A 12,110-nucleotide genomic window follows, 5' to 3' on the forward strand; every position below is an offset into this window, starting at 1 on the left:
GCTTGTGCTTGCACCTTTCCCCCGACCACCTTCGATACCGTTGTACATAATACATATTATAACGACCTCATAGCACAGAGCCTCGTAACAGTGTTTTGACTAAAAGCTTAAGAGTCATTGTAATGTCTTGCCGCTAGTTTTCATGTGTTTTATTGCTAAAAATATTATTTCGTCTGTTTTAATTGCTATTATCGTTCACAGAAGAAGAAGAAATCACCAATGTTACATCGAGCGTTAGGAGGAACTCAACGGAGCACACCGTTAGCAGCACTACCATAACAAATACTAAAGGTATGAATACAATGTAAATTTTAATAAGCATTTAAATAAATTAGCTGCAGTGCACATTAGCTTAATATACTCGTTTGTACCTTCCAGTAATTGAGAGCCGACCGGTGCCGAAGCCTGTCTCTCCTTTTGCCAAGTTCCGCCAGCTCGAGAAACAGAATTCTGTCAATTCCCCTAAGTAAGATACTCTTTATTTCCCTTTTGACAACAAGCTATGGAGCTATAAAACGATTTTATAAAACATATCAGTTGTTTAAATCAAGCATAGCAGTAATCCAGTAAGCATTAAATAAATAAATGATCAAAATTATATATCATATATTTAATAGCCACAAATAATATGTTATATATATGTATTCGGAATTTAATATACATATATTATTATCAGGGCTATCTCTGTATTGTATGCAGTGGGGACATGAGGAAATACTTATTTATATTTTCAGCAGCATCAGTAGTATTATTTACAATCGATAGTATTCAAATCATAACTATCAGATCTCATTCGCGCTTTACATTTCACCTGAATTACAAAATAATATATTTGATACACACGTGACTATTGTCACAGGCAATCATTTACTTACATTTACCACTTTCATTCCGATCGACGTTCAAAAGAGCACGAGTAGACGCACGCATTATTCCCCGTTCATTCTGCAACGACACGGGTGGATCTAGGAACTGCGTAATTAATCGGTAGAATATTCAAATGATAATAGAATCGTAGAACGAACTTCTTTACGAATCACATAAATACAGTCGAGGAGACCTAGTTCTACCCATAACGAGCAACACGAGCGTCGCAACTTCCGGAGACTAATCGCGACTCACCACGTTGTAGCTCGCCCAAGACACCGCAGAGCCCGGGCTCTCCTTCGCAGCCTTACTTCAAGTTCACCGACCCAGCGTTGCAGCTCAGCGCTGTCACTATTAAAGAAAGATTGCTGCAGTGGTGTCGCGACAAGACACGGGACTACGAGGTACACAATCTCCGCCGCCGCTCCTACGACCTCGGCGCGGACACACCGCTGTATCATAACTGCCTTTTGTGGGGGGATTAACGCGTCACTTTCACGGCTCTCATGGTGATGGGGAGGAGGCAAAATTCTAAGTGTGCTATAGCATTCCCCATGCCGTCCTGTAACGATATTATATTTAAAAAGGCTATAAGCTAAGCTGCCGATTGAGACATAATCTGCTCATTACCTCACGTATACGATAAAATAGTTTTCGGGCGATTGCAAGAGTTCAATGTGTCTCTTAAGTCGTGGACGTGACGCGTCGGCTTGTGAGGGGCGGGGCGGGGGAATAGGGCCTGCGTGGCGACGCATGTGAACAGACACACATATCAACTCTCACCCTCATCCTACCCGCTTCTATATATGTTTGCTTTACTTTCATGTAATAAATAATGTATGTAAATATATTAATAGACAACCAAATTATATAACTTTGGTCCTAAATAAACGCACATGTATAATAAACCAAACCATTTAAGCATTCCAGAAGGCGTGAGGCTATTAATGAATAATCACTAACGGAAGTGAGCATGACTTCAATAATCGTATTCAGAATCAGATTTCAATGGCGGTTTCAACCTACGTTTTGCATGGTTGTGTCTCTGTTACGATTGAATAATAACATCAATAGATATTCTTTTCCAATGGTTGAAACACTCTGATTCTATAATATTGTTTTCTTATATTGTGCACGAAATAGTATTTCCTACTTGTTCAATGTACCTAAACGTATTTTGTTTGACTTAGCTTTTGCTGTCAAGGCATTCGTGACCTTAGTTCCATTATTGTGACGTAGGTAGCAATCGTTTATTTTAGAGTTATCAGTTACCTAGAGTTAACCTAAGGGGATAAAATGTAGAAATTTTACCTTTTGCAGTGTTGCGACAATCGTCATTTTTCTATATACATATCAAGTATATATTTGTGGGCGTAGAAATAGCAACTATTATAAGTAATAGTAATAGTAAAACATGACCCGTATTCGAGTAGAAGTAGATCGCCGATTGGTTTCTACGTCGGCTTTGATAAGAACAAATGCTGGTATTTCCATCGATATTGTTTAAACGTAGTGCCTTTTACGCAGAATGTGAAGCTGGAGAACTTCTCGACGAGTTGGGCGGACGGACTGGCCTTCTGCGCTCTACTGCACCACTTCCTTCCTGACGCTTTCGACTACGCGCAGCTCACGCCCGACAAGAGACGCCACAATTTTACGCTCGCCTTCAAAATTGCCGAGTGAGTTTTTAATCTTTGTATATTATTTGTCAAGATTAAGAGAGTCACAGGTACTAATCCGCACGGGCCGATTTCTCTAGTACAAAACGCTACACCAGCATTTTATGACGTGGTCAAATCGTAAATTTGATCTTTTGACGTTGTAAACAGGCCAGATTAATGTATAATCCGCGTCTAACAATCGTTAGACACAATCTGATGACCATTGAGCAATTTTGTATAAGATTTATAACAGAACGAAATTTTCGTAGAACCTTTATAACACTCGGTTACCCTACTTTACGATAGCTTTTAATAAAATATGAACGTTGTGCTCTGTTTGAGAAAACTTTATTTCGTTTGGTATTAATATGTCAGGGTATTTTGTTATAACATTTTGTGCAATGTTTCAACAAATTTATCAATAAAAAAAATGATTGAACTTTGGCTAGTTTGAAAGACGGTTGAGAAATTTTAATTGAGCAAAGTCCATTTTGTAAGTAAGTCTCAGCGTAATATAATTTCTGGTTAAAAGATTTCATTAAAATTAGCTGACAATGTTTTGTAAATATTGTAGTTAGAAGTCTTCTCCTAACTTTTAAATAATAATATAACCGAATAAAATTGTATGTGCAGTGAGAAGGCGGGCATATATCCCCTCTTGGACGTGGACGACATGGTATCGATGCGCAAGCCTGACTGGAAGTGCGTCTTCACGTACGTGCAGTCCATTCACCGTCGCTTCAAAGACGAGCTCTGACCGCCCGTCTCCACCGTCTCTCCCTTTTGATAAGTGAAGCGGATCGGGGGTGTAATTTAACTAACAAGTTTTTTGGTGTCCAAAGAGCAAATCTTTTAAATTTGTCTAAAGATTGTCGATTAAATGTTTAAGCGTCAGTGTCCGCCCAGTTCGCCGTTTCTCCCAGCGCCGCGTTGTCTCGCTGTGCGATAGTTGAAAACGAAAACGCCTCGAGCGCTTTTTTTGGTCTTTTCGTTTTCAAATATCGACAAAGGCCTCCTATTTATTTTAATAAATATCAAGATGTATGTGATTTTTATATTAAATAATTAGTTCGTAAGTCTAACTCGAGTTGTCAAGGTCTTTATGTGTCGGGATCTTCTTAACTTATTACTCCACATAAGAGAGTCGCATCCCCGGCCTCGACCGATTCTAATTATATTATTAACGACACGTAATTGTTTATCTGACATAATTAATATAAACTTTTGATGTAATCGCCTTTATTTAATTGATTATTGTTATTAATTTATGTTATAGGAATAAATGATTAACAATTTAAGGAACGTATTTTACTTGTCAACATCCCCGAGATTCGCGAGCGAGCAAGAGGAGGCCCGACAGCAGAAATAAGAAGGATAAAGCGAACACAAGGAATAGAATAAAAAATTTAGACATACCGAGTCTAACGCCGATTAGGGACGATCTAGAAGGGTGATCAAGTAGACGATGTGGTCGACGGCAAACACGAAGGTCAGAGCTCGGATAGAGTGAAAGGAGAATTGACCATAAAAGGGTCCGCGACGTTGGTGGCGCGGTCGGCCGTTCCTACCACGGTGGCCAGTGAGCTGTTGCTAGGCGCCACCGACGGCTCGCCCAGGGATACGTGCACGTGTAGGGTACTGTCGCGCCACGTGCGCCATGAGGCCTGGTGTTCCTGGATCTTCAGCAGCATCCACGTCGTCAGCAACCCGTTGAGCGCACCTGCCATACCGTACACTTAGGCCCTTGGATATCGTAGTATTTTAAAGTTAAACATTCTAGAGGTACAATTTCGGCTACGTCTCACCAATGATGCCAATGAGCAGCGAGGAGAAGAGGTTGGCGGCGAGTGCGGCGCCGCCGCCCCGTCGGGCTCCGGCCTGCAATGCGGCATCACAAGCGTGCAACGCGCGCGCCGTGCCCAGCACGGATGCCGCGCCCAGCGCCGCGCCACGCCACACGTCGGCCGCCAGGGCGCGTCCGCGACCCGACACGCCCCACTCCCACACCGACCGAGCCCATGACCACCTATCACACGGCCTATTATAAGTCGACATGTTGTCGTTTTATTAGTGACCGTCGGGATTAGCTCTAAATACTGACGATGATTTCGTGTAACGAAAGTTACCAATATGAGGCGTAGAAATGAGCCATACGAACTTGTGACTTCTGGTAACAACGTAGTGGTGACGACAGAGCTCGCAATAGGAGGTGGCTGCCTGCAATAACCAGCGCTCAAGGCAGGAGCGGTGAACGGCGGCGATGGTTCCGCGGCAGCAGCACGGCCGCACCAGCCGCTCGGCTGACTCGCCACCGAAACAGATGCGGCAGATGTGTTCCGAATGCACGCTGCCAGATGCGCTTATCGCTTCCTTGCCGCACGAACCCTAGAAAAAGCTTGCACTGTAAAATCTTTTCCTATTATAATGCACGTTTAAGAACTAGAGGAATATTATAAACTATACGTGAACTTAACACTTATTGAATATAATATTTGCTATTTCACAGTCTGTTCATTCACGTCGTCGTCATTTTCCATTTCTTTTTATAGCTACCTGTTTTTTTAGTAGCAAAGCACAAACTGATCCCAGGATGGACATAGAGCGCGGGTGGGGCTGCAGCAGCGAGGAAGCGGGAGATGAGTATGTCAGCGATCCGGCGAGACGTTCGCGCAACAGTTGTTGTTCTTGTAATTCCATAACGTTTACTAAAACACCGACATGCTGTAATTAGGTTTAATAGTTAGGTAATTAACAGAAAGTATTTTAGCTTGATAAAGGTTAATACCGGGAGAAGCAACACCGGGTGACAGTCTGCAGCTAATATCAGTCTGCTGTGCCGTGGACCGCAATTCTCTTTCGGGCTGATTACCATGACTGTTCACACTCGGCTGTGAATATGAAATATAATAATTGTATTATCTATTTCTGCAAAACTACTACTCACCTTGAAATTGTAACTCACCGGTACCTGCAAAGACGAGCAGCTCGATGCAGACATATTGATAGTGACTCTGCTATCTGACCTGCGACTGCCCCAAAATATGAGCAATGTCTGGCCCTCTGAAGCCTCACATTCCTGAATTAAATTATTTGTTGTCACGTATCAATAATAATCCTAGATTTAATTCAATAAATTCGTGTGTCGGTTTACCCGAATTAAACTGGAAAGGCTGCAACTCCTGTGATACTTAAAATTTGTCCTTTGCAACGCTTCTCCAATGATTGGTCTGTATTGTGATAGTGGAGCGAACACTACTTGCCTTAAATTCTGGATGGCATCGATAGGGTAAATAGGCGGTTCATTTGACTCTAATAAACAATTTAAATTAACGAATTTACGCATTTTTATTTTTGTCCGGAGACATTCTGATATATTATAGCTATATCATTATTTATTTAAAATATTTATCGTTATTTAGTGATGATTGAAATATATTTGTGATTTATGAAAGCTGTCGAAGCAGAACCTCAGTGTCATAAATATCGCAGCGCTGTTTATATTCTATTTTATTATTATCTACTGCTTAGAATGAGAATTAAAGCTGACTAGTAATTGATCTGATCTGATTTGGCTCGAAACGTTATCTATGTGTATGAGTGAATGAGACAGCTAGTTTACACTCGTTCCTTTTTTATTTGGTTGTTGTTAACTTATTTATCAAACTCTGATGCATGATGCTTCTAAGTCATTTAAATTATATCAAAATAAGTGTGTCGTTCGTATACATTTGGTCCATTCTAATGACAAGATGTCATTCACGAAACATTGTTACTCTTACATAATAATTTAAGAAATTATTGCTGCTTAGAAACAAAAGTTTAATTGATTATTCTAAAACTTTGTAATACTTTACGTGGTTTCCAACGTTTTAGTTCTTGTTCTACGTAGCATATATATTTTTTCAAATTTTGGCAGCCATTGTTTGTAACGAATCTATGGTATGCAAGTTCTTTTATGTTCGCCCAGTCCTCTATTTTTTATTATCTTGGACTGATATAGGAGTTGAAATACGATATGTAAAAATTTAATTAATTTGCGTTTTTTTAATTGCATAGTTAAGAAATCATTACTATACACTTTCATATGACATTGACATTATTTTTCAATATATCGTGCTCCAGAGATAATTATTTATGTTTTAGAAATATTGCTGACATCTATGTTGACGACACTCAGGTATCACTAAACATGTTCTGTACAAAAACAATAAAATATCATACAATTAATAGTTTAAGAATTATATATATTATTGAATTGAAACTGTTGAGACTTGTGACTATTTAATTACAATGGATGCTTATGATATATTTAAAAAACTAACAAAGGGACTAACATTTAAGCAGCGGGTTTTGGGCTTAAGTAATGCTGTAAGTATAACTATAACCTCTTCTCACAATTTGCAATCATGCAGATAGCTAACGTTAAAAGATAATTTGTAACTTTCAGGATCAAAATGTAAAACAGATTCTAAAAAAAGAAATAGACGTAAAGAAGGAAGATTTATCCGATCACGAATCTGAATCCGAACTGTCTAATGTTGAAGATAATTGTGATTTTCAAGGTATTTTCTTGTACTTACTTATGCTTAAAAAGAGAAAATAATTTATTTTAGACCAAAACAGGATTTTGCAAAGGTTGTCGTTGTGGTTTCACTTTGATATATCTTGTGGCAGGGTTTCAGTATGATCTCTTTATAGAATACACAATATAAGTATAAATATATTAGTCAATATAAAAGTTGTTGATGTTGTTGCTTCTAAACGAGCTCATCATAAACGGTTTTGACTGTAATTATAAAATTTGTCACTTAAGTTAATATCTTATAACAAAAATGTTTAAATTTGGATGTAGAGTCAGGTGAATCAAGTAAAGAAGAAGAAAATTTCTCGGATGGGGAAGTGCAACTCTTAGAGGGAGTTACAGTTAGCAAAAAATCTAAGCAAAACAAAGAAAAGAAGACTAAGCTTAGTCCAGAAGAGTTAAAAAACAAAAAAAAACTGGAAGAGGTACTTTACTTAAGCTGACAATCATATATTTCATATATTTTATTTGTAATACAGTGCCTAATCAATAGAACAAGGGACTATATTTATAATTTTTTTAGGAAAATCGATTCCGCAATGAATATGGTATCAAAGCTGTTGGACGTCATATAACCAGTGCATTAAGAGACTTTGACGATTTAGTGACTCGGTATAATGTATCAGTGGATATGGTAGGCACCATCAAGAAGTGCGGGTATGACGAACCCACTCCCATACAAAGGCAGGCATTACCAGCATTATTGGAGGTACATGAAAATATGACAACACAAATTTAATAATGATGAGTCTTAATGTAATTATCCTTATTACACTTTTATCATTGACAATATTCACACTAATCATATGTTTATTAAGGGACGTCAAATAGTGGCCACAGCACCTACAGGTTCGGGTAAAACTGCTGCATTCCTAGTTCCCCTGCTGCACTGTCTGGGGGCCCCTTCCGGTGGTCCTCGGGCCCTAGTCCTATGCCCCACACGGGAGCTGGCCCATCAGATCTATAGAGAGGCCTTAAGGCTTTCCGTCTCAACGCAACTACGATGCAGTGTCGTTAAAAGTGTCAAAAGTAGCAAAGTGAAGGAGAGAGAATCCACCATTAGGAAGAGTGGTCAGTTAAAGTAAAATGTACTATTCATGTAAATGGGTATTCATTATTATTGGCTCGGCACCAAACTATTTGTTTTATTTCAGATCTTGTAATAAGTACACCAAACCGCTTATGCTATATGTTGAATCGAGAAGATGTGAATATTTCGTTACAAAAGTGAGTATTTTTTTTTGCAAATAACATTTGAATGAGAACATTACTTAATTTCTGTAATCATTTGAGATCAGTCACACCTTTTACATAATATATACAAATGTCCGGCATAGTGTTGAATTTATTTTAAAATGTGCATTTAAACTGCAGAGTGCAATGGCTGATAATAGACGAGGCAGACAAGATGTTCGAGGGTTCCGAGGAAGAGGTGGACACTTTCCGGCAGCAGCTGGGCGTGGTGCTGGCTTCGCTGGACGTCCGGCGTCGTATCGCCTTGTTCAGCGCCACTCACACCCCCGCCCTCGCCAAGTGGGCTCGCAAGCATCTGCGGGGACTCATCGTCCTCACCGTCGGGCACAGGTGGCCAAATCGATCGAAACGTGGGAGTGACGCACGAGAAGACAGACATAAATTGATTCATATTTCAGAAACGCCGCGGCGACTACGGTGCAGCAAGAGTTGCTGTTTTGCGGCAACGAGAGCGGGAAACTGATCGCGTTCCGCCAACTGGTTCAGAAGGGGTTGAAGCCACCCGTCTTAGGTTCGTCTGTGTCAGTGGAGGCGGTGGGTATTACTTGCATCTGAACCTTCGGAAAACATTAAAGGTCTTTTCTGTTTGCGTCGGCAGTGTTCGTGCAGAGCAAGGAGCGGGCCAAACAGCTGTTCAAGGAGCTGCTATACGACGGCATCAATGTCGACGTCATCCACGCGGATCGCACGCAGGCGCAGGTGACCTTTAGGGGCTTCGATAGCCGGTTGCGATAAACGCACTATCCGACAGAAAATTAGCAGATTTATTGTACGATTAATACTTTTGTCGTTGATCGTTCGAAGTGTAAGCTCCTTTTATTCCGCAGCGTGACAGAGTCGTACGTAGCTTTCGCGTGGGTCGCATCTGGGTACTGATCTGTACCGAACTGATGGGACGAGGGATCGATTTTCGCGGAGTCAACCTCGTCGTAAACTACGACTTCCCGCCTTCGGCCATAGCTTACATACACCGGTAGGCATTAGTTTTGTTCGAATGTGTTATCATTATATAAAGTGTATTTTGTAATAATGCTCGACTTGCCCGCCAATAACACAGAGTGGGTCGCGCCGGTCGGGCCGGACAGAAGGGTCGTGCCGTCACCTTCTTCACTCAGGACGACGTCGTCAACTTGAGAAGGTACTCTTTCTTAGACCAAACTAGTCCTTACGATAAATTGGAAATAAAACAAGTGACTTGTTTTAAATTTACCTAATCTTGCAGCATAGCATCAGTAATGAAGCAGTCGGGGTGCGAGGTGCCCGAGTACATGTTGTCGATAAAACAGGATTCCAACCGACGCAAACAGTTGCTTAAGAAAGCTCCGCACAGAGACAAAATATCCACTGTCTTGGAAAAACCTAACAAGTGGGAACCAAATTTCATTTATTATAAAAGCCGCGCCTCTTTGCATTCTTAAATATATAGCGTTCAAACATTGCCGATGCCGATTTATTAGAAAACTAAATTTCTTCTAAATATTTTCCAGACGAAAACTCGAGAACCACGCAGTAGAAGTCTCAAAATATGCGGGTGAAACGGATTTAATACAAAATGGCAAGCACGGGAAAATTAGAAGGCTAAGTAAAATAAACACAAGCCCTAAAAAAGGGTTGAAAAAGAGCGATATGGGAAAAACTAATAATATAAAGAAGAAAAAGAGAAAATCACTTAAACCTGTGTAATTGAGGAATAAAAATATTGAATAAAATAGGCTTTATGTCTTTTACAATTTGTCTACTAATAAACTTTACGAGATAATTTGAAGTAATATAACTAATCTACGAACCTTATAGAATAAAATAAGCATCCTTGGACCTAGTGAAGTACTCCCCTCCCACTTGTCTATGTTTTGGAAAATGCAATAGCACCAGTTTCCAAAAAACACCTGAAAATTGTCGAGCGCGGTTATGTTTTCTATTTCGAGGGAAATTTGTCACGAATCATCGAAATAATATAACCTGCCGATTATACTTTGACTTATAAGGGAGAGGAGCAGACCCAATCAGCGTTGGCGTGAGCGTGAGAGTGACACTGAAAAAACTTCTGAATGCCGGGAACAATCTCTTCTCGACATCAACCACAACAGTAAGTTTTCGGGCCGGCCAGTTACTGGTCAAAAATCCTTCTCCCGTTAGACCGAAGTACTAGCCCGTTCCTTCCTACCCATGTCATGTTAATACATAAAAAACAAGGTAAAAATTTATTCGTATTAAAAAATTTAATTCCAAATTATCGATCAATGTTTGTTTTTTTTTTAATATTAATGGATCAATACTTTGCTGCCATAAACATGTTTGTTTAAATTGACTGACTTGTTTAATTAATCATTACCAACCAATAAAATTAAAAAAAAAACACTAATCATTTATCATTTGACAGTTGTACAAAGTTTTAAGTCTGTGGTTTTTTGATTCATCGTGGTTTACCCCTCCACGTGAATTAAAGTAATCCAAAGGATATAAACTATCTTGTGAAATATTTCAAAACAATTATCAAGATCTTGAGCAACAGCCATGGCGGTACGCGTGCAATTCGAAAACAACAATGAAGTTGGTGTCTTTAGCAAACTTACAAATTCTTACTGTCTTGTAGCTATCGGAGGCTCGGAGAATTTCTACAGTGTATTTGAAGCAGAATTATCAGACACTATACCGGTGGTACACGCTAGTGTCGCAGGCTGTCGCATCATAGGCCGCATGACCGTCGCCAACAAGAATGGGTTACTTCTACCATCGTCCACGACAGACACAGAGCTGCAGCACATCCGTAACAGTTTACCAGATAACGTCAAAGTGCAGCGAGTCGAAGAACGGTTAAGTGCACTTGGTAACGTTATCGCTTGCAACGACTATGTTGCTTTAGTTCATCCAGATTTAGACAAAGACACAGAAGAAATTCTTGCTGACACATTAAATGTTGAAGTTTTTCGACAAACTGTAGCTGGTAATGTGCTAGTTGGATCTTATACGGCACTTAGTAATAGAGGAGGTTTACTTCACCCTAAAACTACAATTCAAGATCAGGATGAATTATCCTCATTGCTTCAAGTACCATTAGTTGCAGGAACAGTGAACCGAGGTAGTGATGTAGTGGGTGCAGGGTTGGTAGTTAATGACTGGAGTGCATTCTGTGGTATGGATACAACTTCAACGGAAATATCAGTTGTTGAGAGTGTTTTCAAACTCAACGATGCTAAACCTAGTGCAATTACATCCACTATGAGAGCATCCCTGATTGACAGCATGTCATAGCATATAAGCATTGTTTAAACCTAGACTATGTTAATTTCAATTTAATATTTCTGTTGATCACTCAAAAATAAATTTCTTTTGAAAGCTTCTTAGTTTGATTAAAGTACCAAATCATTTTCTCTAATTGTTAAAATTAAGCTATTACAACTATAATCCTGTATGCACAATAAAATTTTATTAATTAAATTAATATATACATGAGACCAAATTGACCAGCTAAAGTAGGTGAAGCTAGCTTCCAATTCCATAATAAAACTATGGTGTCGTTAGAATTTCACAATATTTTGAATATTATACATATAGTGTTCATTTCACAACATCAAGTGTTAACAAATGTATATATGTATATTAAAATTATATTTCTGGAATGTTAATTATAAACAAACAGTATGGGCTTAGGTAGTTAGGTTTGCTTAAGCATAGAGATTTGTTTGAAGTCTGGCTGTGAAACACAGAAATATGTAAGTTATTTAATAAGATCTGTCTGGATTTCC

The 12,110-nt window shown here is 39.3% G+C and overlaps 4 protein-coding genes across 10 annotated transcripts in view; 3 read left to right on the forward strand and 1 right to left on the reverse strand.

Moving 5' to 3' along the window:
* The window catches only part of LOC123709916, a 45,002-nt gene extending 41,691 nt beyond the window's left edge, over nucleotides 1-3,311 (forward strand). For 3 of the 5 annotated variants that reach the window (XM_045661526.1, XM_045661528.1, XM_045661527.1), the window contains one exon: nucleotides 202-291. Coding sequence is in view for 2 of the 5 variants with exons in the window: in XM_045661529.1 (XP_045517485.1) it covers nucleotides 202-291; nucleotides 379-466; nucleotides 1,133-1,271; nucleotides 2,395-2,546; nucleotides 3,162-3,285 (593 nt within the window). In the remaining 3 variants the exon portion in view is untranslated. Of the gene's footprint in view, nucleotides 1-201; nucleotides 292-378; nucleotides 467-1,132; nucleotides 1,272-2,394; nucleotides 2,547-3,161 lie in introns of those variants that run through there. The other 2 variants (XM_045661529.1, XM_045661530.1) reach the window with 2 other exon arrangements.
* Nucleotides 3,312-3,323: 12 nt separating this feature from the next.
* Nucleotides 3,324-6,258, reverse strand: LOC123709920 (E3 ubiquitin-protein ligase MARCHF2-like). 3 transcript variants are annotated; one of them, XM_045661535.1, is made up of 7 exons: nucleotides 5,680-6,258; nucleotides 5,497-5,604; nucleotides 5,314-5,416; nucleotides 5,082-5,233; nucleotides 4,687-4,913; nucleotides 4,334-4,554; nucleotides 3,324-4,263 (listed from the first exon to the last, which is right to left on the reverse strand). In XM_045661535.1, exons 1-7 carry the CDS (start codon nucleotides 5,869-5,871, stop codon nucleotides 4,019-4,021), a joined length of 1,248 nt encoding a protein of 415 aa, XP_045517491.1. In that variant the 5' UTR covers nucleotides 5,872-6,258; the 3' UTR covers nucleotides 3,324-4,018. The 3 variants fall into 3 exon arrangements, with proteins under 3 accessions (XP_045517491.1, XP_045517490.1, XP_045517492.1); XM_045661534.1 differs by having other exon boundaries at nucleotides 5,491-5,604; nucleotides 5,680-6,254; XM_045661536.1 differs by having other exon boundaries at nucleotides 3,324-4,248; nucleotides 5,491-5,604; nucleotides 5,680-6,236.
* A 430-nt stretch (nucleotides 6,259-6,688) lies between these two features.
* LOC123709918 (probable ATP-dependent RNA helicase DDX52) lies at nucleotides 6,689-10,077 on the forward strand. The gene is made up of 13 exons (XM_045661531.1): nucleotides 6,689-6,896; nucleotides 6,976-7,090; nucleotides 7,381-7,535; nucleotides 7,634-7,819; nucleotides 7,929-8,181; nucleotides 8,265-8,337; nucleotides 8,485-8,694; nucleotides 8,763-8,875; nucleotides 8,963-9,063; nucleotides 9,192-9,337; nucleotides 9,422-9,502; nucleotides 9,587-9,730; nucleotides 9,852-10,077. Exons 1-13 carry the CDS (start codon nucleotides 6,819-6,821, stop codon nucleotides 10,045-10,047), a joined length of 1,851 nt encoding a protein of 616 aa, XP_045517487.1. The 5' UTR covers nucleotides 6,689-6,818; the 3' UTR covers nucleotides 10,048-10,077.
* A 671-nt stretch (nucleotides 10,078-10,748) lies between these two features.
* Nucleotides 10,749-11,701, forward strand: LOC123709921 (eukaryotic translation initiation factor 6). The gene has a single exon (XM_045661537.1). It carries the CDS (start codon nucleotides 10,879-10,881, stop codon nucleotides 11,614-11,616), a length of 738 nt encoding a protein of 245 aa, XP_045517493.1. The 5' UTR covers nucleotides 10,749-10,878; the 3' UTR covers nucleotides 11,617-11,701.
* The last annotated feature ends 409 nt before the right edge of the window (nucleotides 11,702-12,110 follow it).

Source organism: Pieris brassicae, chromosome 5, assembly GCF_905147105.1.
Source record: "Pieris brassicae chromosome 5, ilPieBrab1.1, whole genome shotgun sequence".
NCBI lineage: Eukaryota > Metazoa > Arthropoda > Insecta > Lepidoptera > Pieridae > Pieris > Pieris brassicae.

Bases quoted from the DNA above. Each gene is read 5' to 3' on its own strand.
- LOC123709921 (XM_045661537.1), top strand. From the start codon at position 10,879: ATGGCGGTACGCGTGCAATTCGAAAACAACAATGAAGTTGGTGTCTTT.
- LOC123709918 (XM_045661531.1), top strand. From the start codon at position 6,819: ATGGATGCTTATGATATATTTAAAAAACTAACAAAGGGACTAACATTT. The intron at 6,897-6,975 runs GTAAGTATAACT...TGTAACTTTCAG, and splicing joins TTTTGGGCTTAAGTAATGCT to GATCAAAATGTAAAACAGAT. The intron at 7,091-7,380 runs GTATTTTCTTGT...ATTTGGATGTAG, and splicing joins AGATAATTGTGATTTTCAAG to AGTCAGGTGAATCAAGTAAA.
- LOC123709920 (XM_045661534.1), bottom strand. From the start codon at position 5,871: ATGCGTAAATTCGTTAATTTAAATTGTTTATTAGAGTCAAATGAACCG. The intron at 5,417-5,490 runs GTGAGTTACAAT...TCATATTCACAG, and splicing joins GCTCGTCTTTGCAGGTACCG to CCGAGTGTGAACAGTCATGG. The intron at 4,914-5,081 runs GTAGCTATAAAA...AGCTTTTTCTAG, and splicing joins CTTTGCTACTAAAAAAACAG to GGTTCGTGCGGCAAGGAAGC.